Source organism: Lepus europaeus, chromosome 3 (assembly GCF_033115175.1).
Source record: "Lepus europaeus isolate LE1 chromosome 3, mLepTim1.pri, whole genome shotgun sequence".
NCBI lineage: Eukaryota > Metazoa > Chordata > Mammalia > Lagomorpha > Leporidae > Lepus > Lepus europaeus.
The window spans coordinates 5,283,441-5,310,467 of NC_084829.1; the positions used below are offsets into that span (position 1 = coordinate 5,283,441).

At 51.9% G+C, this 27,027-nt stretch overlaps 1 protein-coding gene across 1 annotated transcript in view; it reads right to left on the reverse strand.

The window, feature by feature from the left end:
• Positions 1–964: 964 nt before the first annotated feature.
• Positions 965–27,027, reverse strand: part of LYRM4 (LYR motif containing 4) — a 145,662-nt gene continuing 119,599 nt past the window's right edge. Inside the window, exon 3 of the mRNA XM_062184294.1 lies at positions 965–1,396. Within this exon, the coding sequence (XP_062040278.1) occupies positions 1,328–1,396 (69 nt within the window). The 3' untranslated portion in view covers positions 965–1,327. The remainder of the gene's footprint in view (positions 1,397–27,027) is intronic.

Sequence of the window (27,027 nt, forward strand, 5' to 3'; positions counted from 1 at the left end):
CCCTCCACTGTTTCACTCTCCAAGTGCCCACGATGGCTGGGACTGGGGCTGGAACTCAATCCAGGTCCCCCACATGGGTGGCAGGTGCCCATCCCTGCTGCCTCCTGGGGTCTGCATTAGCAGAACGCCTGAGTCGGGAGCTGCAGCGAGAGCCAGGTGTTGAACACAGGTTCCTGATATGAGACATGGGGGGTTTTTACCACCTAGCCGAACACATGCCCTCCATTTGTTTAGCCAATCAGGATGGCTACACATGTCACCTCTTCTGAAGGCACCACTGTACTAAGATGTACCCAGAGAAGGGCAGACTTGGCTCTGAGCGTGGAGGTGAGGGTGACAAGGGTAGGCGTGGCTCATCCGACGAGGGGGAGTCGGGGCAGGGCTGAGCTGGTGACCCTGTCCCAGCTGTGCAGGATTCTCTCCTGTATCTCCAAACCCCAGCGCACGAATCCTGAATGAAGGGGAGCAAGCAATCACTCTGGCATAGCCTGGGGGCCCAGACACCCCCCAGAGGTCAAGTCCATCACTTACCACACTCTTCCTGCATTGAGAAGAGGCGCCCAAAGACTGTCTTTAGTGCCTCTCACACATGGGCTCCAGCAGCACAGGTGCCCAACTGGCTACACTTGGCAAGCCCTGGAGGGCCTTCCAAAGCCCAGAGAGTCTGTCTGCCAGGTGCCTGGGGCGCCCTGAGGGCTGTCAGACTCATCCTGATGCACAAGGTGCAGGGAACGAGCGCTCCTCATGCACGCGCTGAGAGGCCAAGCTGCTGGGTGTGCACCCACACGCCGCCTACTCCGTTGCTGTGCCCCATATCCCTTCAGCCCTGCCCTACTCCCCACAGCCCCCCAACTCTCAGCCTCACAAAAGATCCTGGGCTTGGCGCTGAGCTCTCCCTGGGGGTCGCCTCCCCCCCTCCCCCAGCCCCCTGCAGGAAATAAAAAAGTACCTTTACTGTTATGGGTTTCTGTGGTGTGAAAGGCATAGCAGACGATCCTATTTATTGGCAAGGGGCAAGGAGCCAAGTCTGCAAACTACACCAACGCTGATGAGCGACAGGGCAGGGGTGGGGAGGAGGGGAGACGGAGGAACGCGCTGTGTCACTGTGCCTGAGTTCTGGCTCCTCGTCCCAACACCTGCACTGACGAGGGACAGCCCTCCTTTCTCCTGGAGGCTGCAACATACTGGAGACGTGACTCAGTTTACCCGCTCCCACGGGGCAGCTAGGGCGAGAGGCTATGTTCAGGTGGTGCTGGGAGCCCCATGCCAAACACAGAACGGAGGCTAAAACTGGTCCGCGGCTGCTGCTGGCGGCTGAGTCGGCTCCTCAGGGCCTGGGCTTCTCTTGGTTCTCAATGACCAGCTTGTCTGTCGAATACAGTTGACCAATGTGGACCTGCAGGCAAAGAGAAGACACAGGTCAAGAATGGTGGGACTGGATCAGCTGTGAAAGAGCATTTCCCTTTTTTTTTTTTTTTTAAAGATTTATTTATTTATTTGAAAGGCGTAGTTGAGAAATAAAGAGAGCGAGCGAGTGAGCGAGTGAGAGATCTTGATCTTCCATCTGCTGGTTCACTCCCCAAATGGCTGCAAAGGCTAGGGCCAGGCCAGGCCAACCAAAGCCAGGAGGCTGGAAACCATCTGGGTCTCCCACGTGGGTGCCAGGGGCCCAAGCCCTTGGGCTACCTTTTGCTGCTTTCTCACGTGTGTTGGCAGGAAGGTGGATAGGAAGTGGAGTAGCTGGAATGGGAACTGGTACACATCAGGGATGCTGGCATCCTAGGCGGTGGCTTAAGCCACTGTGCCCCACAGTGCTGGTCCTGAAGGCGCAGCGTCTGCCATCACTGGGTGTTCCCTTCTGGAAACTGTGCTGTGAGACAAGGCCGTATCGGGTGCCTTCGCAGGATCCCTGCACCATCCACCCCCACTGCCCTCACTGGGAAACGAGAGAGCCACACACCACGCCTCCTCCCTGAAGGGGCACTGTGCCACGGCCTGGGGCTGTCCTGAGCCGGATAAGACCACCCTGTAGGTTCTGGGCTCTGTGAAAGCAGAGCCATCCAGACGTGGACACAGCAGCTGCTCACCCAGCAGGATTTGTGGCCTGTGGATCTGTCTCTCCCATCAGGAAAGGCGTGCACCATAAGCAGAAACGGGCCTTGTCCATGCCCAGGCAGAGAAGGCAGTGCCTTAGGGACAGTGTAAATGGTACTTGGCCACCCGCTCCTTGTCCATGCCCAGGCAGGAAGGCAGTGCCTTAGGGACAGTGTAAACGGTACTTGGCCACCCGCTCCTTGTCCATGCCCAGGCAGAGAAGGCAGTGCCTTAGGGACAGTGTAAACGGTACTTGGCCACCCGCTCCTTGGGAGGCTGACGACAGTCGCCATGGGCACGCACCTGCTGCTTCTGGCTTCCCTGCCCTTCACCTTCTGTGGCAATAATATATCCGAGAGGCAGAGACAGAGACAGAGACAGAGGCTGAGAAGGTTCCCATCCACTGTTTCTCTTCCCAAATGCTTGCCAGGGCTGGGCCAAAGCATGGAGCTGGGATCTCAATCCAGGCCTCCCACATGGGTGGCAGGAAGCCAAGCACAAGCTGTCGGCATTGCCTTCCAGAGTCTGCGTTGGCAGAAGCCGCAGCGAGAAGCTAGAACCATGTATCGAGCATTGGGCACTCTGACGTGGGATGCAATGTCCCAAGAGGTGTCTATAGCACTGGGTTAAAGCCTTCTCCCTGATCTTCTGTCTCTCTCTTTTAAAAGATTTATTTATTTATTTGAAAGGAAGAGCTCTGGGAGGGGGCGGGGGGGATCCATCTTCCATCTACTGGTTCACTTCCCAAACGGCTGCAACAGCCAGGGCTGGAACCAGGAGTCTGGACTCCATCCAGGTCTCTCACGCAGGTGCAGGGGCCCAAGGACTTGGGCCATCGTCCACTGCTTTCCCAGGCCACAGCAGAGAGCTGGATTGGAAGTGGAGCAGCCGGGACATGAACCGGTGCCCATATGGGATGTGGGCGCTGCAGGCGGGCCCCTGGCCTCTTCTCTTTTACATGTCCTTCTTAATCCAGCACCTGTCAGAGCCTGTACTTCCCGCTGTCTCAGCGGATGCTGGAGTCACACGCTGGGGTTACAGCAGGTCTTTTCTCAGAACACAGGGTCTCAGCCAGGGTTTCCTCTACAGCGTTTTCTGAGAGATTCTTCTTCGTGAACACAAAGAACTGGGGGAAAAAAAGGGCCGAGCCTTAGGAGATCCATCTGGATTTCAGCAGCAGTTGGCCACCTTCTCTGGGTCACTTGGGACAATGCTCTTTCAGTCCACGAGGGGACATTCCTTGACGTCAGAGCAGCCAGAGCTCTAACCCAGATCCTCAGGCACTTTCCCTCCTGCAGTGCTGGCTCTGTTTTAAAAGGCAGGCCCGGGACAAGGGGAGACAGCGGCTGTGCTACATGGTGGGGCTCTGGGGCTTCTGGTTCCCGTGCCGTCTGCTTGGTCTTGGGCTGCACCTGCACAGAGACACCTGAGGGACACAGGGAGCTCAGCAGCGCTGGTGCTAGGACAAAGCCATGGGAGGCCCGGGTGCAGCCACATCAACTAAGAAAGCTAAAGCAAGTGGAGATCTGGGGGGGCATGAACTGATCGTACAGGTATTTAAAATAAAATATATTTTTTTCAGATTTATTTGAGAGAAAGAGAGTGAGCGACTGCTCCCGTATCTGCTGCTTCGCTTGTCAAATACTTGCCAAGGCTGGGCCAGGCTGATGCCGGGAAGGGGGGAGGGGCTCAATTCAGATCTCCCATGCCAGTGGTATGAACTCCTCCCACCCACAAGCAAGACCTCCACTGAGTTCCTGGCTCCTGGCTTTGACTCTGGTCCACTCCCACTCACAGCAGGCTTCCAGGGGAGTGAACCAATGGATGGGAATGCTCTCTCTCTCTGATTCTCTGTCTCAAATAAATTAAGTAAAAAAAAAATAATAAAGGCTAAATTACCAATGGGTCTTATAAAAAAGAATTGTTATTTCATTATTTTTGGGGTGACGTCCCCATAATTACACCAGATCAAACGCAGACGCTGAGACGGGTCGGTTTACCCGGGAACTTGTTTTGCTCGTGGAGGGCTCCCCAGGGAACCTCTTCAGAAGGGGCCACAACCACACGGTCTGCCAGTGCCTGACTTGAGTTTACCACCACATTTGCAAGGCTCCCACAGCAAGAGGCCACGAGCCGGCGTAAGGAGAACCCTTCCGCAGAGCTGTCCTACGACGGGGCGGGCTGCCTGGGAAGCTGTTAGGTTCTGTCCTCGTGAGGCAACAGAAAGCCAGGACTCAGAGGGAATTCGCATGCCGGACAGGGGCTAGACCAGCTGGGCGCCTTCCAGCTCTCAGCCCCTGTGACTGCGGGCATTGTCCGCGTCTCCAGGATCCATCTAGGCCGCCTCTCGGGACGGCCGCGCGCTCTCAAGCCCCGGCTTGGCCCGTGTGATCTGCTTCGGACGCTGGGAGAAAAGACGGTGCCCTGGAGAGGCCCTGGGTGTGGGAGCCGGGACACCTGTGCTGCAGCCCCGGCTCTGCCCCTGGTTGGCTGACACTGTCCACTTCCTCTGGGCTATGCACCCTTTTCTGTAAAAGGAGAGGTCTGGACACTCAGGTGATTTTTAAAGTGCCTTGCTGCTCCAATAATCGTGGAGCCCTCAGCAAAGCTGGCAGAGGTCTTTGGTTCCTTGTTCCACCTGCCTATATTGGGCAGTGCACAGAGCTGGGGGCAGATGCTGTGCAGTGAGCATGGGCAGACAGACAGGGCTCTTCCTTCTGAGTGAGAGGCTTTGCCTGAAGCACACGGTGGACTGGGCTCTGTGGAGTGCAAGACCTAGAAGCCCTGGAGGGGCCCTGTGCCATTCAGCAGGCAGGCGGTGAGCACCTCCCATATCGCACTGTGCCCAAGGAGACAGAAGACGCGATTCCTGCCCACACGAATGGGGACAGAGAAGCAATAAGCTGAGTCCACTACGACCTACAAAACGCTTAGCAAAGAGAGTGGCGCACAGGACCACAGGAAACAGAAGACGCACCAGCCGCAGGGAGGTGGCCAGGAGCGAGGCCTCGGAGAAATCCAAGCTCAGTGGCCCAGAAGGTGGAGCTGGGGGAGAGGGGAAGAGAAGCCCTGTGCAGAGACAGGGACAGGCACCTACGACAGCAGCTCTGTGTGACAGCACATGGTGGCACCACAGCTTTGGGCTTGTGGCGATCCTAGGACCACAATGGGCTGTGAGTGTGGATGCGGGGGGGGGGGGGGGGGACAGAGAAGGAATGAGAGGTAGGGTAGGGTCGCTGATGCAGGTCATCTCAGGGAAATGGGGGGAGGGCACAGACAGGACTGAGACTCAGACTGAGGCTACAGAAGATCCCTTTATCTCAAGGCGAACAGGAGGGTCCCAGAGAAGGGCCCAGAGGGCGCGCAGGTGAGAGGTGCTGCTGGCCTGAGCGGAGGCGGCGCCAGGCGGTGTCCAGGGAGTGGGCCAGAGGGGTTCTGAGAGCAGCAGGATCCAGAACAGCATCAAGGCCCGCACACATGGGACCCCCACGTCCTGCCTTTGCCGGTGCGGAATGGAGGCCCAGGGAAGCCAGTCCCCTGGGGAGGAAAGATTTGAACCGTGGATCTCTGGATCTCTCGCCGGCGCTTTTTTCCAAAACGCTGCTCCTCTACCTGTCCTCCACCCCATGCTGATTTCTTTAGCTGTCACTGTGGCACGGTGGCCGTCCCTGCAAAACCTCTGAGCCTACGTTACTGCAGTCTGAGCTGACCACAGGAGAGCGTTGTGGTCGGCCGGGCGTCCATTTCTCCTTTCTCCTTACTGGGGGGGTCGATGTGTGTATCTAGAAATCTACACTGCCCGACCACCCTTGCAGCCAGAGGCAGCCAGTGCGGCGGTGGCTGACACCACGGGAGGAACATCGAGGAAAGTTCTTTAGAGGGCGTGCCCCACGGCTTCCCCCACCTCTGCTTTTTCGCCTGGAATGCCCGCAGACCCTGAGCACCGTGAGGGCGACCGACAGGAGGAAGCTGAGCTCCCGACGTCCACGGGTCACCATGTCAGTCCTGACACCTTACTGCCAGCTGTTTACCTTGTTTTTGTTTTTTGTTTGTTTGTTTTCATTGTGAGCAAAAAACCATCTCTGAACCTTAGGCCATTTAACTGTTCTTTGGAAGAGTATTTTTATCAACTGCACAATATCTCACTACAAGGATGCACCATAATCTCATCTCTCCCAAATGCGAAACAATTAGGATGTTCCCAGTTACACGCTGAGATTACTACTCTTAAATATTTAGCTTTTATCAACCTGATTCTTACATTTGTTAAAAAGGTTTCTATAAGTGGAATTACTGAATAGGTAAAACTTTAAAAATTATTATGTAGGCCGGCGCCACAGCTCACTAGGCTAATCTTCTGCCTGTGGCGCCGGCACCCCGGGTTCTAGTCCTGCTCGGGGCGCCGGATTCTGTCCCAGTTGCTCCTCTTCTAGTCCAGCTCTCTGCTGTGGCCTGGGAGTGCAGTGGAGGGTGGCCCAAGTCCTAGGGCCCTGCACCCGCATGGGAGACCGGGAGGAAGCACCTGGCTCCTGGCTTTGGATCGGCGCAGCGACAGCCGTGACGGCCATTTGGGGGGGTGAACCAACGGAAGGAAAACCTTTCTCTCTCTCTCTGTCCACTCTGCCTGTCAAAAAAATTATGTAAAAAAAGCTTCATTTGAGTTGCTGATATATTTGGGATATTAATCCTCTGTTGGATAGATAGCCGATTTGAAAATTTCTTTCCCATTCTGTTGGATGTCTCCTGGTGCTACTGATCATTTCCTTAGCCATGCAAATCTTCTGAGTTTGATACAGTCCCATGTTTAGTCTTGCTTTTGTTGCCTGTGCTTTGGGGGTCTACACCAATGTCTTGGAATGTTTCCCCTATGTTTTCTCCAGGAATTTCAGTCTCAGGTCTTAAATTTAGGTCTACGATCCATCTTGAGTTGATTTTTGTATACAGCAAGATGCACGAATCTAACTTCACTCTTCTACATATGTAAATCCAGTTTTGCCAGCACCGTTTGTGGAAGACATTATCCTTACTCCACTGTATGGCCTGAGCATTTCTGCCAAGAATCAGTTGAGTGTATGCACATGAATTAATTTCTGGGCTCTCTATTCTGTTCCAGTAAAAAACTTAACAACAAAAACAACCAATCCAGTGGAGAAATGGCAAAGGACATCAATAGTTCTCAAAAGAAGCAACACAAATGGCCATCAAATAAATTAAAAGATCAAGATTGCTAGCTGTCAGGGAAACACAAATATAATCACCATGAGATCGCCTCTCCCCTGTCAGAATGGCTAAAATCCCAAACACAGAGTGAAAGATGATGGCGAGGATGTGGGAAAGGGGGACCCTCGTACACTGCTGGTGGGAATGGAAATTAGTGCAGCCACTGTGGAAAACAGCGTAGAGATTTCTTTAAAAAGTACAAACAGACTTGCCATACGACCTAGATCCCACTACTGGGTACAAAGCCAAAGGACTTGAACACAATGTATCAAAGAAATACCTGCACCACCATGTTTATAGCAGCACTGTTCACAATAGCCAAAATTTGGAGCCAACCAAGGTGTCCATCGTCAGAGGAATAAAGAAAACATGGCATATATACATACACAATGGAATATTCTTCAGCTATAAAAATAATGAAATTCCGTGTTTTAATTTTGATAATATTCAGTCTTTAACACTAAAAAAAAGAGAAAATAATGAAATTCTACCATTTGCAGCAAAATGGACACAACTGGAGAACATTATGCTCAGTGAAATAAGCCTAACCCAGAATGACAAATACCACATATTCTTCCTTATATGTGGGAGTGAAAATTTTAAAAAAAGGAAAAAAAGAAATGTCTGTATTAGTATTGCAGCAAATATAATTTTGTGAAACTCTGTTTCATACTTTTGTCAAGCCAATGGTTACGAAAGCTATGTTATTATAATTTTAATGATTTGTAATTACTTTAAAATTTATTGTGTGTGGGTAAAATGGCCAATTTTCCATTGAATAATTGTTTGCAGTCATTGTCTATATTCCATTAAACTAGGGTCTTTTTGTTTGTTAAACTTCTTTTTCAGTGAAGTATTAAGTGTTTTTATTATAAGGTAAATTTAAAGTACGTTATCTCAAAAACAAAATATCAAAAAAAGTGGGAGAGACAGAGAGGGAGAAAGAAAATATCTTATGTTCTTAGAATTGTATCTACAAATCACAGTGAATCTGTTAAAAACTAATTAAAAATTAAATTGAAAAAAATAAAGGCAAAAAAAAAAAAAAGAAAAAAGAAAAAAGAAAAGTAAAACCCCGAAATCTTTATTTGAGAGGCTGAGAGAAAGAGAATACTCTCATCTGCTGGTCCACTCCCCGAGTGCCCAAATGGCTGGGGCTGAAATCAGTAGCTGGAAGCTCAATCCAGGCCCCTGTGTGGGCGGCAGGAGCCCAGTGACCTTAACCATCTCGGCTTCCTCCAGGGTCTGCATTAGCAGGGAGCTGGAGCCAGCAATGGAGCCCAGGAACCCTAATGGCTGCCTTAACTGTGGGCCTACACACCCACTCTCCACAGGTGAGCTATTTCTATGGTTCCCGAAGGATCAGGCAAAGCCACTTTATGAAACGCCTGCCTCCCTTGTTGGTCCAGCTGCCCCCTCTGGTGGACCCTGTGAAGGCTTCAGTGCGCATTCCTCAGGCCAGGGAACAAGCCCCTTCCCACAGCAGGTGCTGTGTGGTTGCCGGATGTGCTCCACACACTGGTTAAAGAAGGGACACAGAGCTCCCCTGTGGCACTGCCCACTGCTGTCTTCCCAGCAGACGTCTCCAAGTTAACAGCTCATCTGGAACCTCTGGGGAGTCATATACTCCAAGCCACTGAGCTGTGTGTGTGCAGGGGTGACACCCTTACAACCAGCCCTGTGTAAGATAAAACTCCAGGGAAAATCTACAGTGTGCAGGACTAGGGTAAGTCAGAATTTTAGGAAACTGGCAATCAAAACAAACTAAATTTTACAGTCCAGAGGCATGAGATGGATTTTTTAAAAATTTGTTCATGGGTGGCCGGTGCCGTGGCTCATTTGGTTGATCCTCCGCCTGCGGTGCCAGCATTCCAACTGGGTTCTGGTCCCAGTTGCTCCTCTTCCAGTCCAGCTCTCTGCTGTGGCCTGGGAAGGCAGTGGAGGATGGCCCAGGTCCTTGGGCCCCTTGCACCCACATGGGAGGCCAGGAAAAGGCACCTGGCTTCTGGCTTCAGGCTGGTGCAGCGCCAGCCGTAGTGGCCATTTGGGAGGTGAACCAACGGAAGGAAGACCTTTCTCTCTGTCTCTTTCTCTCTCTGTCTATAACTCTACCTGCCAAGTAAAAATTAAAAATTTGTTCATGGGTAAAAATTTTATGGACTTTGAGTAAAAATGGAATGAAACTCAGGTCTTGATAAAGCTAAGCTGTTAAGGGTGGGTGTGAAGAGGTCCTATGTGTCCAGAACCCTCTGATGGACCCTCACCGTCCTCCCTCGAGGCTCACCCACCTTCCTGTGTCCTGACCCGCTCAGGCTGTTACCAGAGCAGGTGGAGACAGGCTCACTCCATGTCCACCATGTAAAAGCTTCCCCACATGTTGGGCCAGTGCTTGAAGATTCCCTGGGCCCCTCTCTAGAAGGCTGGTGCATGCTTTCTCTCTCTGGAACACTTTTTACAAGGAATGGGACACATGACCCCCACAAGGCCCCCACGCTGTCCACAAGGGAGCCTGCCCCGGCTCCCCTGCGTGAGCATCGCAGTGATGGGAGGAGGTCCACCTGACCGGCCTCAGCCACCTTCACAGCACAGCTCAGGACAGGCCCAGGCACACAGGCGGTGCTCGGTCAATACTTGATAACTGGAGCAGAATACTCAACAGGTACAAGGCCTGAGGTCTGCTGATTCTAAAACCCAGCTCCACAAGGGGTCGTAGAGAGCCTCGGGGTGAGCTGCCCGGGGAAATAGGGAACTGTCAATAAACCAGCTGTGGAACCATCTACTGCGCTAAGGATGTTTGCTGTCAAGCAAAACCACCTGACTTAAACTTGGCCCAGCAGAGGGGTTAAGGCCATAATTCAGGGCTACAAAGGACTGACCCAAGCAACTGCAGAAGATGTAAGAGAAACACTCAGTTTGCACAGGCAGGAGACAGAAAAAGTGCCCTCAACAGGGATTCGGAGTCGAGGCAGTCGACGTCTGTGTAGCGATTCTGCCGCACTACTTGGGCCTGTGAAATGTCAGCCCAAGTCAGGCGGGCGGCCAGGATCGCTGCTGCAGCGCTAGGGACGAGCAGCTGCAGGCCAGAGGGTCTGCTCGGGGGAAGCGAGCCCGTGCAATTAACAGTTTCAGTTTACAACCCCTCCAGAATCCCAAACCGACTGACACAGCCACACTGGCCTGTCACCCGAAGAAACCGGTCATTAATGCTGACTGCACTTGTACGCCGTGAAGTTCACGTGTTGGCAATACAGTCTGTTAGAAAAACACACAGATTACTCAACTCCAAGCAGATGCAACGACTGGATGGCCCAGAAACACTTAATGAGCTCTAGGACTCATTACCCAAATAGCCTGCTGGGGAGGAGGGCGCCTGAGGCCAGTGAGTCAGGCCTTCACTGCCCACCCTTCGCAAGCAACCTGGGGTCACCTGTGTAGCCAAGCGCTGTCTCCATCTGCCTGAGTCAGTGGAGCTGGGTTCAGTCAACCAGGGCAGTGGGAGGTGAGGAGCGGGGTGGGCTCCTAACCTGTCTCTGATCTCAAGCAAGGCCCCCCCCTCGCCGGCTGTAAAAGCCATGATTCTGTATTAATTATCTCCCACTGCGGAGGGCGGCACCAGCAATGCCCGAGACCGCCTCCTGGTTTTGGACGTGGCCTTTTGGGGTGCACCCGAGGACTCACTGCTGAGCCTGCCCTCTTCCCTTCTATGCTCTGGAGGCAGAGAAGCCAGCAACGCCCCGGCACGCTTCCAGCTGGTATGAGAGGGAGGTGCCTGGGCCCTTGGAGGGCACAGGAGAGACATGGGGGGCTGGGCACAGAGCTGGACTGACACCGCTCTCTTCTCTTTTGGAGGCTGGGAAAACCACCCTGACTGGACACAGACAAACCTCACTTCTGGCATCAAAATGACACCATTTATGCCGACCGGAGTAACAGTGACAGCTTAATGAGCATATACTGTGCACCAAGCACTGTTCTAAGTGTTTGTTTTCTTAACGCTCACAGTAACTTTATAAGAAAGCTATCATTATTATCCATTTACAGGCAAACTTTATCTGCTCCTCCTTGAATATATATTTCTGGAAGTTATCTACTTGCTCTGATGGACATATACTTCTATTTCACACATTAGGAATGTCTTCTCGGTGGATCTCACTGAGATTGAGAAAAGATATAGCAATCAACACAACAACAAAAAAATCCACCTTGATTTAACCTTTGTTATGAAACGTGTGCACTTTAGGGACAAAGATTTTTTTTTCTAACTTAGAAATACAAAACAAATTTTAATACACTGAGAGACATACCATGTTCATGGAAAGATGGAATCATATAAAAATGTCTGTTTTAACAAATAAATTTACATTTAACACAACGATAATACAAATCTGATAGGATATTTACAAAGGCTTAACAAAATGTCTTTCAGGTTTATTCAAGTGAATTAAAAGATGAAAGAAAATTTTGTAAAGGGAAAATCTTAGAGCAGTTTTGAGATGTCAAAAAGTTCAAAGAAAATGGAATTAAAAGATCAGGTTTGTTTTGGTCCAAAAAGGTTCTGAAACCTATGCACCCAAGGGGTCTTTGGGAGGCTCATGGGGTGGAGTATCCTGCTCTTAATCTATTTGTGCTTATTTTAGTGTAAAAGTGCTTTCTCCAAGTTGACAAATAACCCTGGCCCTTCAAAAAGATGCCCAGTATTTATGGTGTGCCTTTGAGTGCCTTGTGGTACACCAGGTTTTAAAGATGTTGCAGCTTCTTATGATGCTCCAATGATGCTGACACTCATGATGAATGATACTCTGATGCTAACATCTCTGATGATGAATGATACTCCAATGCTGATACTCTGATGATGAACGATACTCTGAATGCTGAATGATACTCCGATGCTGATACTCTGATGCTGATACTCTGATGATGAATGATACTCTGATGCTGATACTTTGATGATGAACGATATTCTGATGCTGATATCTCTGATGATGAATGATACTCTGATGCTGACATCTCTGAGGATGAACGATACTCCGATGATGAATGATACTCTGATGCTGACATCTCTGATGATGAATGATACTCTGAGGATGAACGACACTCCGATTCTGATACTCTGATGATGAATGATACTCTGATGCTGATACTCTGATGATGAACGATACTCTGGTGGTGGGATTTTACTTTGTGGCCTGCCATCAGATCCCTATGCTGAGCTGCCAGCTCCCAATCACCTGTACTGCAGAGGGTGAGGTTCTTAATTGTTTGGTTTGTTGTAACAAAATGCCAGAGGCTTGGTACTTTATAAAGAAGAGAGGTTTGTTTGGTTTGTGATTCTGGTTTCTCTGAGGTCCGTACAACATGGAGAGGTGGTATACATCTGAAGTGACAGATGATAATGCCAATTACCCTGACCAGTACAGATCATACTTGCAGTGAAATGTCACGCTGTACCCCACAGAAAGGGCTACAATTACTTCACATTGATGGTTAAAATAAAATTTAAAAGCCAATGAAATAAAAATTAGGAGGAAGTATAAATTTTGTTAAAAGTAGTCTTATTTGAGAAGTAATCATTTTAGCCAGTCACTGTTGTATTGGGAACATTTGAAATCCTACCATTTATTCTGAGCTATTCTATTAATTGTGGTCAGTGGGTAGTAATCGTATTTTGCTACAGAACATTAGAAGTTACTCCTCCTGGCCGGCGCCGCGGCTCACTAGGCTAATCCTCCGCCTTGCGGCGCTGGCACACCGGGTTCTAGTCCCGGTTGGGGCGCCGGTTCTGTCCCGGTTGCCCCTCTTCCAGGCCAGCTCTCTGCTGTGGCCAGGGAGTGCAGTGGAGGATGGCCCAAGTGCTTGGGCCCTGCACCCCATGGGAGACCAGGATAGGCACCTGGCTCCTGCCATCGGATCAGCACGGTGCGCCGGCTGCAGCGCACCAACCGCGGTGGCCATTGGAGGGTGAACCAACGGCAAAGGAAGACCTTTCTCTCTGTCTCTCTCTCTCACTGTCCACTCTGCCTGTCAGAAAAAAAAAAAAAAAAAAAAGAAGTTACTCCTCCTATCCAACGGCAACCCTGTACCCACTGACTGGCCTTTCTCTAACCCTCCCTCCCCCACACCTTTCCTAAGCTCTAGTAATCAACATTCAGTTCTCTACATCTTTTTTTTTTTTTTTTTTTTTAAACAGGCAGAGTTAGACAGTGAGAGAGAGACAGAGAGAAAGGTCTTCCTTCTGTTGGTTCACCCCCCAAAAGGCCGCTACGGCCTGCACGCTGTGCCAATCCGAAGCCAGGAGCCAGGTGCTTCCTCCTGGTCTCCCATGCGGGTGCAGGGCCCAAGGACTTGGGCCATCCTCCACTGCCTCCCCGGCCCACAGCAGAGAGCTGGACTGGAAGAGGAGCAACCGGGACAGAATCCGGCGCCCCAACCGAGACTAGAACCCGGGATGCCAGTGCCGCAGGTGAAGGATTAGGCTAGTGAGCCACGGCACCGGCAGTTCTCTACATCTTTGATATCAGTTAGTAGCTAACTGGCAGAGAAAGTGAGAGACAAATCGAGGGAGAGAGAGAAAGCAAAGCTCCTATCTGTTGGTTAATTCCCCAGTGTCCTCAATGGCTCCCGGCTGGGGCCGAAGCTAGGAGGCAGGAATTCAGTCCAGGTCTCTCAATGTGGGTGGCAGAAACCCACTCACTTGATCATCACCTGCTGCCTCCCTGGGGTGCATCTGCAGGAACCTGGAGTCAGGAGCCAGAGCCTGGAACCAAAGCCAGGTACTCTGATATGGGTTGGTGTTAGGCTGAATGCTTATCCTAATTTTTCTTTTTTCTTTTTTTTTTTTTTGACAGGCAGAGTGGACAGTGAGAGAGAGACAGACAGAAAGGTCTTCCTTCCGTTGGTTCACCCCCCAAATGGCCGCCATGGCCAGCGCGCTGCACCGATCTGAAGCCAGGAGCCAGGTGCTTCCTCCTGGTCTCCCATGCGAGTGCAGGGCCCAAGGACTTGGGCCATCCTCCACTGCACTCCCTGGCCACAGCAGAGAGCTGGCCTGGAAGAGGAGCAACTGGGACAGAATCCGGCGCCCCAACCGGGACTAGAACCCGGGGTACTGGTGTCACAGGTGGAGGATTAGCCTAGTGAGCCACGGCGCCAGCCTATCCTAAGGTTTCAAAGCAGCTGTCAGCAAGAGGGATGCATGAGATTGCCTATAACTTCTGTCCGTCTTGGTAGTAACAAGCAGTGTTATGAAACCCAAAGTTAGGAACATCAATCACATGGGGTTCCTCCCGATGTGACTCTCAGTGCCTGGGACCCCTTCCTCTTTCCAGAACCCGGCAGCCTTCTTTATCAAAGTATTTACATACAAGAGCGACTATTGCTAGCTTTAATTCTGCCCATTTACCCAATGGGAATGCCTGAAGGGCTCAAGCTGGGTCCCTGAAAGTTCCGTCACCAATGAAATGCACTAGCAGGGAAAGAAGGCTCACTGGGAGCAGCCATGGGGGAATCTTCTGGTGTCCCCTCCAGCCACAGGCACTCCCTCTGCACTCTGCCCATGACTCCTGACCTTTAGATACTGGGTGGTCTTGACACGGAGGCAGGTGGTAGAGTGATGAAGAAGTTCACCCCCCTTCCTCAAATCGCCTGCCACTGTTCATAAAGTGCTGTGTCTCAGCCTTGCCTGTACAGGCAAGCGAGAAACCAGATGCAAGAGTGTGAAGTCTAATTAGCATCACCGTGCAGCCCATTCACACCTACTGCCCCAGTGAGCTTATTAATGGAGGCCTCTCTCACTTCCCAGTGTCCCAGCTGGACGAGGAATTACACAGTTGTCCCAAGCCTGACACTCGTCCTCAGCCTTCTGGGACATCCTGTTGTGTTTTTCTGTGTGTCTGGAGTTCAGTTAAAAAAAAAAAAAAGAGTAGCCTGCCACGTGATGGCCTCTTTCTCATGCATTCCAGCAGTCCATGGGAGTAAAGAAAACGAAACTGTTTAATGGATCTCAGGAACTGTGGCCTCCATGGAGACTGACGTCCTGGGCAGCTGGCAGCAGTCCGCATGCCGAGTCTCGAGTCCCCTCTGCAGGAAGAAGTCCTGCTTACCCACCAGGCCCCTGCACACAGCCACTTTGCAGGGCGGGCGCAGCCAGGCGCCTGTTGCACATCAGCTCCTGAGTGCACTACTTCAGGTTACCAAAACCATGCAGCAAGGCCTGAATCCTGGCCACACTCTAATTAGCTACGTGGTGATGCAACTGCTTGGGCAGAGCCCTGGGGTGCGTGCCTGGATCAGAGCGAGTTTCCGATGGTACGTTTACCACCTGCTCCGGGGGTTACCTTTGTCACTCTCAGGGACAATCCGGCTGCCTCTTGCTGTTTCAGCCCTCCACGGACACATTTTTTCCAAGGTCAACTTGAGCCAGCTGTGATTTAAAATGTGCTTTCAACAAATGCCGTTGAGAAGACAAGCTGAGCACCACAGCGGAGAAGCCGCAAACCCTGAGTCAGCTCGTCCACTGCTCCCGACATTTAAAGTTTGCTTTTGGGGCCTTGAGGGTTGACTGTATTTTACCTGGTACTGCGGGGCTGCCTGCACTCGGGGCTGACAGCGCCCCGCTTGGTCAGGCGGTACCCAGCATGGTCACCCACACTGCTCTGTGTGGTTCTGTCAGAACTCGGCTTTGTGGGCTTCCAGATTTGGGGACAGCATTACTGGAGGTCTTGTCACCGTAAGAGATTCACGACTTCCGGAGCCAATAAACAGCAGAATCGGAGTCATGGTCACAGTCCCAAGGAAATGACACTGGATACTGAAATGTAGGAACCAGAGCTGTGCTTGGAGGCCAGGCGTTGTGGCTCAGTGGGTTAAGCCATTGGCTGCAATGCCATTATCTCACATGGGCGCTGATCTGAATCCCGGCTTCCACCTCTGATCCAGCTCCCCGCTAACACACTTGGGAAGGCAGCAGGGGACGGCCCAAGGGCTTGGGACCCTGCAACATATGTGGGAGACCCAGATGGAGCTGCTGGCTTTGGCCTGACCCAGCCCTGGTCAATGCAGCCATCGGAGAGTGAGACAGTTTCAAAGATTTAGGAAGAAGATTGAATGCCAAATATTTTATTAATATTTCATACACTGACTACATGTTGAAGTAATAATATTTTAATACAAGGCTATATCAAAAGGTATGAGGAAAGTGCAATTAAAAGGAGGACAGGCTTTTTGAAGTGCAAAGCATTTTTTGGTTAAAACATGATTTTTTATAATATATGTAAAATGTGTATTGTGCGAAAACTATGCATGGATTTTCTTTTTTAAAAATATTTGTTTATTTATTTATTTGAGAGGCAGAGTTACAGAGAGGCAGAGGCGGAGAGAGAGGTCTTGTATCCACTGGTTCACTCCCCAGTTGGCCACAATGGTCAGAACTCCACCGATCTGAAGCCAGGAGCCAGGAGCCAGGAGCCAGGAGCTTCTTCCAGGTCTCCCACATGGGTGGAGGGGCAAAAGTACTTGAGCCATCTTCCACTGCTTTCCTAGGCCATAGCAGAGAGCTGGATCGAAAGTGGAGCAGCCAGGACTGGAACTGGCGCCCATATGGGATGCTGGCACTGCAGGTGGCGGCTTTACCCACTACACCACAGTGCCGGCCTCTGTATGCTGGTATGCTATGGCTGGCGCACCCACTGCGCTGATCCGAAGCCAGGAGTCAGGTGCTTCTCCTGGTCTCCCATGGGGTGCAGGGCCCATGCACTTGGGCCATCCTCCTCTGCACTCCTGGGCCACAGCAGAGAGCTGGCCTGGAAGAGGGGCAACCGGGACAGAATCCGGCGCCCTGACCGGGACTAGAACCCGGGGTGCCGGCGCTGCAAGGCGGAGGATTAGCCTATTGAGCCATGGCGCTGGCCTTCTGTATGGATTTCAAATTAGTTTCTGTACCAAAAGAAACATACTTTTCATCCTATCTCTCCATGAACTTTTGGAAGTACCTTGTACACTGGGTTAAAGAAAATATATTAGAATTAATTTTGCCTGTTTTTTTTTCTTTTTAAAATATATTCCATAACTTAAAATTTCATATCTGGCTTGAATTTATAGTATGCATATTTCTGATGATCTATATCAAGTTTTTTCATGTTTTATTTTTTCAGAGAATGTAGCAAAACGTACATTATGTACCTTAAAATTCACCATTTTAACCTTTGCTTTTAATGTTGAAATAAACATTCGTTCTTGGGGCACAGGCACTTAGCCTAGCAGCTAAGATGATGGTTAAGAGGCCTGCGTCTCGTAGCACAGGGCTTGGGTTCGAATACCGGCTCTCGCCCCCGACTCCAGCTTCCTGCTAATGTGGGCCTATGGGGGCAGTGGTAGTGGTTCAAGTCACTGGGTTCCTGCCACCTACGCGGGAGACCTGGCTTGAGTTTCCACCTCCCAGATTTGGCTCCAGCTGGGGCTATTGTGGGCCTTAGGGCTGTGAACCACAGGATGGGAGATCTCCGTCCGACTCTCCCAAAGTGAATGAAAGGGTGGATAAATGAACATACACACAGTTATAGCGAGGTGCCGGTGCTGCGGCAGAGTGGGTTAAACTGCTGCCTACGGTTCCAGCCGCTCCGCTTCCAATCCAGCTCTCTGCTGATGGCCTGGGAAAGCAGCAGAGGGTGGCCCAAGTGCTTGGGCCCCTGCACCCACATGGCAGACCTGGAAGAAGCTCCCGGCTTCTTCCGAGCCCTGGCCACTGCAGCCATTTGGGAGTCAATCAGCGGATGGAAGACCTCTCTCTGTAACTCTGCCTTCTGAATAAATAACAGAGTCTTAAACAGGAACAAGCAGCACAGTACCTTCACCTGTTTTCTCTTGGTGACATTTTGCCGAGCTACAATATTAAAATCACGAAACTGACAGTGACACCATGCTTTCATTTGTTCTTTGTGTGTGGGGAACACTAACAACCCCTGCTGAAGAAGAGCACCCGTGTGCAGTGGGAAGTGGTATCTGAGATCCTCGGTAAAATCAATACCGCTCCTCTTGGAATCATGAAAATTAAGTGGAAATCCACATGCAGGTTTTTTGCAGCCTGCCCAGAAATATTTTATGGAACTTGGCAATGTGCAGCGATCACATTTACATCCTGGAGGCGGGATGCCTATCACAGCTTGCACTCCTGCTCCCGGGCTGAAAGAGGGGGTTGTCAGGGAGTCGCAGACAAAGACGCCATAGACACAAGTCTTGTCTCGAGCTCGCCAGCCACTGAGGGCTAAATGAAGCCGTCAGGCTGAGTGCACCTCCCCGGAGGAGTCAGGGTGCCAAGGCTGCTGGCTGACAGGCGGCAGACAGAAAGGAGTCACCTTTAAGCTCTGCCCTTGTCAGGGAAGATACCAGATGTGAAGGCTTCAGGAGCTGCTTTTAATGAGCTGACAGTCAGGGACGAGTGGATGTGGAGAGGATGCCCCCTCTCCTGAGCCCCTCTGTGACCCTGTCCCCGGGCGCTCTCACCGTTCTCTTCCCCATCCACACTCCCTGGTGGGACCACGTATGAACTGCTGAGAGATCACCATGTTCATCAACGTTGCATTTACTTAAAACTTGTTATCACTTTTTAATTTGAAAGGGAGAGAGAGAGAGAGAGAGAGAGAGAGAGAGAGAATGAATCTTCCATCTGCTGATCTAGTCTCCAAATGCCTGCAACAGCCAGGGCTGGGCTAGGATGAAACCAGGAGCCGGGCACTCCATCTGGGTCTCCCATGTGTGTGGCAGGGACCCAACTACTGGAGCCATCACCTGCTGCCTCCCAGAATGTACCTCAGCAGAAAGCTGGGTCAGAAGCAGGCATCCCAAGCAGCAACTTAATCACTGAGCCAAACACCTGTCCTACGTACATCTTCTGAGTGAGGCCCAGGCACCCCATCGCCTGCAGGACGAAGCGAAGCTGCCAGCCCCGCAGTGGCAGAAGACGCTCTGCTCGGGATGGGGCAGCCCTCACTGGGCCGCTGCCCTTCCACAGCTTTCCTTTGTCTCTGCAGAGCCTCTCATGTGTTGTTGCTCGAAAAATCCACACTCTGGACAAGACTTCTCTCTCTGCCGCCTGCAGAGACGACTTCCACGTGGGCGCGCTCTGAGCGCACAGAGGCAGCCAGCAGCCACACCTGCCCACCCAGCCACACTCCCAGGTCACCCAGGGTCACTACATTTGGATGTGATGAGGTCTCAAGACTGCTTCCACCCCATTCCTCGCTGGGGCCTGGGGGCACAGGAGACAGCGGCACTGGGCTCATGGGGCTGCCCTGAGCCAATCCACAGTCTCCAAAGGATGACTCTCTGTACCCTTGCACTAGTTTCCAACTGCTGCTGAAACAAACTACACCCAGATGGGTGGCTCAAAACAGAAATTCACTCTCACAGTCTGCAGGCCAGCAGTGAGCAGTCAGTTTCCCTGGACCACAGTCAAGGTGCTGCTTGGGAAGAACCTCTCTTCTCCACTGCCAGAGGCCATCTGTGCTGCACGCCTGCGTCCCCGTCCTCCATCCTCAGAGCACAGCGCCCTGCTCTCTGCTCCAGCCACTGCATCACCTTCTCCCTGGAAGTCACACCTGCTCTGTGTTCCTCAGGGAAGGCCACTTGCAGCTCGGCCCACACGGAGAAGCCAGGCTCGTCTCCAGACCCTTAACTCGATCCCACCCGCGAAGTCGCTCCTGCTATAAAAGGACACATTCTCAGGTTCCGGGAGTCAGCAGGTGGACATCTCTGGGGGCCGCTATTCAGCCTACCATACGTCACCTTATGGTTCTGTTGGAAACAGTTATTTTAAAAAGATTTCATGGATCTCACTGTAGGGAACGCGGAACTACAGCTCAAGGCTGTCCTTCCTCTCCCAGCCCGCTGATGGACGAGAGAGAAGTGAGAGCCCGAGGCAGCCGCCAAGGGCACGTCGCAGGGGCCAAGCGCCATGGAGAAGCTGGCGTAGGGAAGGTGGGGAGCGGAGCGGTGCTGCCAGAGGCCTTTGCTGCTATGCTGCTTAACTACTTGGAACACGCTTTTCTTACTGGGTTATGTTTGAGACGTGGATTGTGTTCCCAGCTCTGATGACCAACCCTGAGATCTCTCTATGTAAGAGGCACTGGAGGAGGGTTCTGATTGTGGAGACCTGAATATGTCACATATTTGCTCCTGCTCTCTCTCTTAAAACAAACAAACGACAACAAAAAACTATTGTAGAATACCAGAAGACCTGAAAAACATTTTTTTTTTCCCAAAAGATTTATTTATTTGAAGGTCAGAGTTACACAGAGAGAAAAGGAGAGGCAGAGAAAGAGAGAGAGAGGTCTTCTATCTGCTGGTGCATTCCCCAGTCAGCTGCAACGGCTGGAGCTGTGCCATCCGAAGCCAGGAACCCGGAGCCAGGAGTGTCTTGTGGGTCTCCCAAGTGGATGTAGTGGCCCTAGGACTTGGGCCATCCTCTACTGCTTTCCCAGGCAGTGGGATCAGAAGTGGAGCAGCCAGGACACAAACCAGTGCCCATATGGGATGCTGGCACTGCAGACGGCAGCTTTACCCGCTATGCCACAGTACAGGCCCCTGGAAAACATATTCTGTGAAAAGGCAAAGCAGGACAGATCATAACTGAGAGGCAATCACTGTATTCCGTGGCCTCATAAATCCATCCTTAACGTACAGCTTTACTTTTAAGCAGTCACCAAACCCAAATCAACGGATCAAAATTTACTGACGGACATGGGGCTGATGCTGTGGCATAGCGGGTAGAGCTGCCACCTGCAGTGCTGGCATCCCATAGAGGTACCAGTTCAAGTCTCAGCTGCTCCCACTTGGGCCCCTGCACCCACATGGGAGACCTGGAAGAAGCTCCTGGTTTCAGATTGGCACAGCTCCGGCCATTGTGGCCAGTCGGGGAGTGAACCAGCAGACGGAAGACACCCCCCTCCCTCAAATGGATAGATATATTTAAAAAAAAATTATCAGGGCTGGTGCTGTGGCATAGCGGGTAAAGCTGCCACCTGCAGTAGAAGACCACCCAAGTCCTTGGGCCCCTGCAACTGTGTGGGAGACCCGGAGGAAGCTCTTGGCTCCTGGCTCCTGGTTTCAGATTGGTGCAGCTCTGGCCGTTATGGCCAACTGGGGAGTGAACCAGCAGATGGAAGACCTCTCTCTCTGTCTCTCTGTCTCTCTCTGTAACTCTGCCTTTCAAATATGTGTGTGTGTGTATTTAAATGTATCAATGGATCTTACATTGTAACTTGGTTTAAAACAACAGAACTTCCCATGGTCGCATCCAGGTCCTCGTGGTTTCCACAGTGAGGAAGGGAGGCATTTCTCCACCCTACCCCTCAACCTCCCAGCAGGGACTGAGGTCGGCAGTCACTTGCTTTACTTAAGAGTCATCTGCAGAAGGGATCTCCAACGAGTTCCCCTTTCAGCGCCACGTCCCATGAACTTGTTGAGGTACCCTTGCACTTCGTAAGGAAGCAGCATCTGTTAGCCGTGGCTAGGCTTAGCAGCCATATTTGGTTTGTAACAGCTTTGGCACCTGCCCTGCATATGCCTCATATCCACACATACTCCTGGATGAGTAAACAGATTCAGAGCGATGTAGTGAACTGTCTACACTCGCACAATTGGTAAGTGAATTATGGAGCTGAGACGCTCCATTCCAGGTCTCTGACTTCAAAACCTATGCCCTAATAGCTTGACTGTAACACCCGTCCCTTGAGAGCGTGTCTCCCACTCCTTGACAACACCTTCGATGGAAACCCCGCATCACTCAGCGAGAAGAGCCCTGGGACACCGAGACGGAGATTTAGAGACTGGACTCCCAGGTTTAACTCTGCTTCAGAACACATCTCAGCCACAGTCTGGGACCTGGGGTGTCACACCCCTCCTCCTCCCCCGCTGAGTGACTCTGGGCCAAGCCATCCATCCTGAGGGTCACACAAGAAGAGCTCACTTTGTTCAGCTCCACGGGGAGCGGCAAGCCACTTGCCCAGTTTTCTTTTGAGTTTATTCAGACGCAGCCAGAGGAGGAAGCTGGCTGAGGCACAGGAGAACTGGGACGCCCAGCTCCGGGCTACATTTCACCTCTTTGCAGCTCTGCCAGGGCTGCAGAGCCCGCGGCAGCTGGGGCCTGGCCCTGCAGTGCTGTGGCCAGCCTTGCTATGCAAAGGACACTCCCCTCCCAGGGGAGCACGGCTTGCCTAGGCCAGGTTCTAGGGACACGAGGGCGGCCGCAGCGGCAGCCACTGTGGATTAGGAAGAGGACAGCCCCTCCCTCCCTGGGAGTCAGCCATGCTCGCTCTGCTTCCTGCCTGCGGGTTTCTGCGTGAAGTGGCCGGGACAGAAGCTGAGCCTGCGGCTGGGCAGGGTGCATGCATGGGTGCACACACAGGGCTCTTTCCCTCTCAAGTCCAAAAACAAAACAGGCCAAGACGCAGCACGGCCAGTCCGTGTTTTCTAACAGGAGAGGACACTTTGAAAGGCGCTAGGCGGCAGGTCTCCAAGAACACCTGCTAAGCTGTGACTTCCCTCTAGAACCAGTGAGCAGACCACTGCGGCCTGTGGGCAGGGCGGGAAAGACGTGACCTGGCCGAGCTGGCCTCCCTCCGTGACGGCCAACCAGGGCCTCCCTTGGAGGGCTCCAGCATATTCTGACGCTTGGGTGCCACCTATGACATGATGGGTGTTTCTACACATCAGAATCTTGAGAAAATCGTGGTTAGAGGAATACACATTACAGAGCACTCCAGAGCTCGCTGGCATACGCCCATTCACAAACTCACACAGCCATCACGTCCACCTGGCTCCACAACGCTTCATCACCCCCCCAAGGAGGGACTCCTGCCCACTGAGCAGCCACTCCCCAACTTCTCCTTCTCCCAGCTCCTGGCAACCACCAGTCTACTTCCTGTCTCTATGGAGTTCTCTTATCTGCACATTTCAAGCACGCAGAATCCAAGCAACAAATGGCCCCTGTGTCCGCTTTCTCCCATCTGGCTCAAAGTTCATCCAGGCTCTCGGTAGCGTGCATCACGTCTCCCTTGCTTTTGAGGCTGAACGACAGTCTACCTTGTGGACACATCACACTTTGTGTGTCTTTTCCTCAGACCAAGGGCCCCTAGGTTCTTTCCGACCTGTTGTCAACGGTGCTGCCACAAACACGAGTGTGACGAGCTTCTGCCTGAACATCTGTCTCTCCTCTGTTGGGGAGGGACTGCTGGAGCAATCAGAACTTTGATGCTTAACTGACTTAGGGAGAAGAGCTCCTCAAGAGAGTCTACCGTCGGGCTAAGGTGCAGAACTTGGTTGGCCAAGATCCAATGACCACCTTCTGCACAGGTGACAAAACAAGGATGCAATCAGTAGAACCTGGACATGAGAACTGACTGCGGGAAGAGCAAGGAGAGAGAGGCGTGGGCAGAGCTTGTAGATTTCTTTTCAAGAGATTGCTGAGGTGTCATTCCGAACCTTGCTTGAATCCTGATTCAAACACACACACACTCACACACACAGCTGGAAAAATCATTTCTGACAGTCTGAAATTTAAACACGACATGAAGGAATCACTGTTATTTTATTAGTTACGATAATGGCACTGTGGTGATGGTTTAAGGAAGCATCTTTTCAGGTAGGTACTAAGACAGTTTTTAGAAAACGATATAAATTTCCTCACAATAATATGGGAGGATGTGGGCAGGCATGTAGATAAAATACCAAAGGCTCATTATACTACATGTTCTGTTTGTACTTCCCATAAAAAAAAGTTAAAAAGCAAACAAAAACTCTGTCATTGCAGAGTGTCCAGCAGGGAAAACGTAAGAATGTGTCCCAGCAGCCTCGCGCCCACCCCGCCCTCCGGGCCGACTCCCCGCAGGTGTGGGTGTTCTGGCACCAGAGTGAGCTCCCCGGGTGGGGTCACTCGGATGCCTCAGGCCTCTCCCCTTCAAAGCCAAGTCTTCTTTTTAAGTTTTCCTGCTGGATCCGCTCAGAATGGCTTTCCAGCTGCAGGATTTGCAGTGAACCCAATGCTCTCTGTGTGTATGATAAACTAGACACAGCACAGAACTTACCAATCCTCCCGCACCGCTCGGGTGGTGAGGACAGTCACGTGGCTGAGCATCGGCGGCATCACCCAGCCGCCTCCAGAACTGTTCACCTTCCCCAGGTGACACTGTGCCCCTAAACACGGACCCCGAGCCCCGAGCAACCCCTACTCTATTTCCTGCCTCTACGAGTTTGATTGGTCTGGGTACTTCACGTGGGTAGAATCACACAGTGTCTGTCCTTTTCCGACTGGCTTACTTCACTAAGCATAATGTCTTCAGTTCAGCCACGGGGTTCAGAATTCCTCCCTTTTAAAGACTGAGTAATATTCCACTCGGAATGGACAGTTGTGTTTATCTGCTCATCTGCTGATGGACAGCTGGGTGACTTGCATCTCTTGCCTACTGTGAATAACTCTGTTCAGAACTCGGGTTTGCAAGTTGTCTATCTGAGGCCCTGCCTTCAGCTGGTGGGGTACACACAGAGAAACGGAATTACCAGGTGACATGGACAATACTCAGTATCTCTTAACCCAAGCCAGTACTCTTCTAAAGGACAACGTCCCCAGTTTCCTGTACTTTCCAGAGCGGGGCGGGGCTAGCAGTGAAGGCTGAAAGCAGGCTGATGAAGCAGCCGAGAGCCTAGGTCTGTCCTGGGACCAATCCAGCTTCAGCCTGGCTCTGAGTCTCTGGGTACCGCACTTCACACCGAAGCCTCAGTTTTGCCACCTACTGAATGGGCTAACACCCACCCGACAGACGTTAGATGGCGTTTCCAGCGCTCAGTGACTGGCTTCCAGCACCAGCACAGAGCGGGCGCTGCCTAGGAGAGCAGTGTTTGCAGGCGAGTCCACAGGCCTCCCCCACAGCCTCCCCTAATGGCCTGCTGGACCCCTGAGGGGCAGAGCCTGTGTGAACACCGGGCGGGTTTCCTTCATTTCCTGTCCCAGAGGGCTTTGCACCAGAAGAACTGAACCTCTTCCTAGCAGCTTTAGGGAGACGTAGCTCACACACCATTTCACGTGTACAGTGCCATGTATGTCAGGATGTTCACGGCTGCCATTACACAATCCACTTTACAGTTTCTTCCTCCTCCAGAAGACCACGCTCGTTAGCTGCCACACCTCAGAGCTCCGTGGTTAAACACACATTGAGATGAGTGTCTCTCCCCAGGCCTTGGAACCAGCCGTCTGCAGAGACATGGCATGCTCCACGTGATGCCACGTGCTGCCTCCGGCCTCTGCCAGCAAGGCGGCCACGTGCCACGACGTGATGCTGCCCAGGGAGGGCCGTGGCAACAGCCTCAGCAGTGCCACCTGGCCCTGCAGCCTTCCCAAGTGTGCACTACATATAGCTCTTTTCTTCATAAAGTTAGCTTGCTTAGCTTGCTCCGTTAAGTTCAGAAACATGCCGTGGTCCTTCAGGTCCGGCTTCTGTCACACAGACTGTTTCCTGGGCCATCTGTGTTGTGGCATGTACTGGCGCCTTCCTCCTCTTCCCTGCTGAGTAATACTTCGCTGTGTGACTATACCACATTGTGTTTATCCATTTCTCACTGGATGGGTGCTGGACAAGGTCCCACCTTTTGGCTACTATGGGTGAAGCAGCTACGAACACTTTTGTACAGGTTTTTGTGTGGATATCACATTTTCATCTCTTGTGAATATACCCGGGGGTGGAACCACTGGACCACAGTGCCTCTACTGTCTAAGCCCAACACAGAATTGTTGCTTCTTTGATCTGTTGCGAGAGCCCCAAGTCAGCAGAACCCCGACTCCTGGGGTTGTGTGGGGTGGTGTGAAAGCTGTTCAGGTTCGTAGTTTATAACCTCCCTGGGTTGATACTGAGGGTCTTCTTTGAGCTCCTTCTAGCAAGAACCGTAGCGTCCTTTCAAGATCACCTGGCTGGTGATACTCCTCCATATGTCCATCGGCATTTACAAATATTTCCCAGGGGTAGGCATTTAGCCTAATGCTTATGGGGTCAGATAAGACATCACACCCTGCATCGGAGCGCCGTCCTGAGACCTGGCTCTGGTGCCTGACTCCAGCTTCCTGCTAACGTGGACCGCGGGAGGCAGGGGTGCTGGCTCAAGTCTTTGGGTTCCTGCCACCCATGTGGGAAATCTGGGCTGACTTCCCGCCTCCTGGCTTCGAACCCTGGCCAGACATCAAGCTTTGGTAACGATGTGGGGTGCTGCACCAATGACGGGAGCTCCTTTGCTTTATCTACACTTGAACATTCTGCGTCTAATGCTTGGTTGTGCCATTTGTATGATTATTCCAACTGCGTACTTGCTTGTTGGCCTACTCTCAAGAATGATAGGATTTCTGCTCTTTGCCACCCACCTCGCTAAACACTAACGGGTAAGGGTGAGAATTACCAGGCTGTGTCCATGCAAGGTGCCTGGGGACCACCCACCACAGGACCCTCCCCCGAATCTGTGTTTCAGGGAGGAGGTGGAGCATCCTCCCCACAGTTCTGCACATCCCAGCAACCCCGGGGCTTCTCCTTCCAGCATCTGCTTCTCAGAAAAACTCTCCTCTCCCGTCCAGTCCCCGGCCTCTCCCAGCCCACACACTCGGGGGCTGCAGGCTTCCTTGGGCTTCGCTGGGGACGGTGGCTCCACGAGTGAGTCCCAAAGAGAAGACGCCGGTGCTCTGTC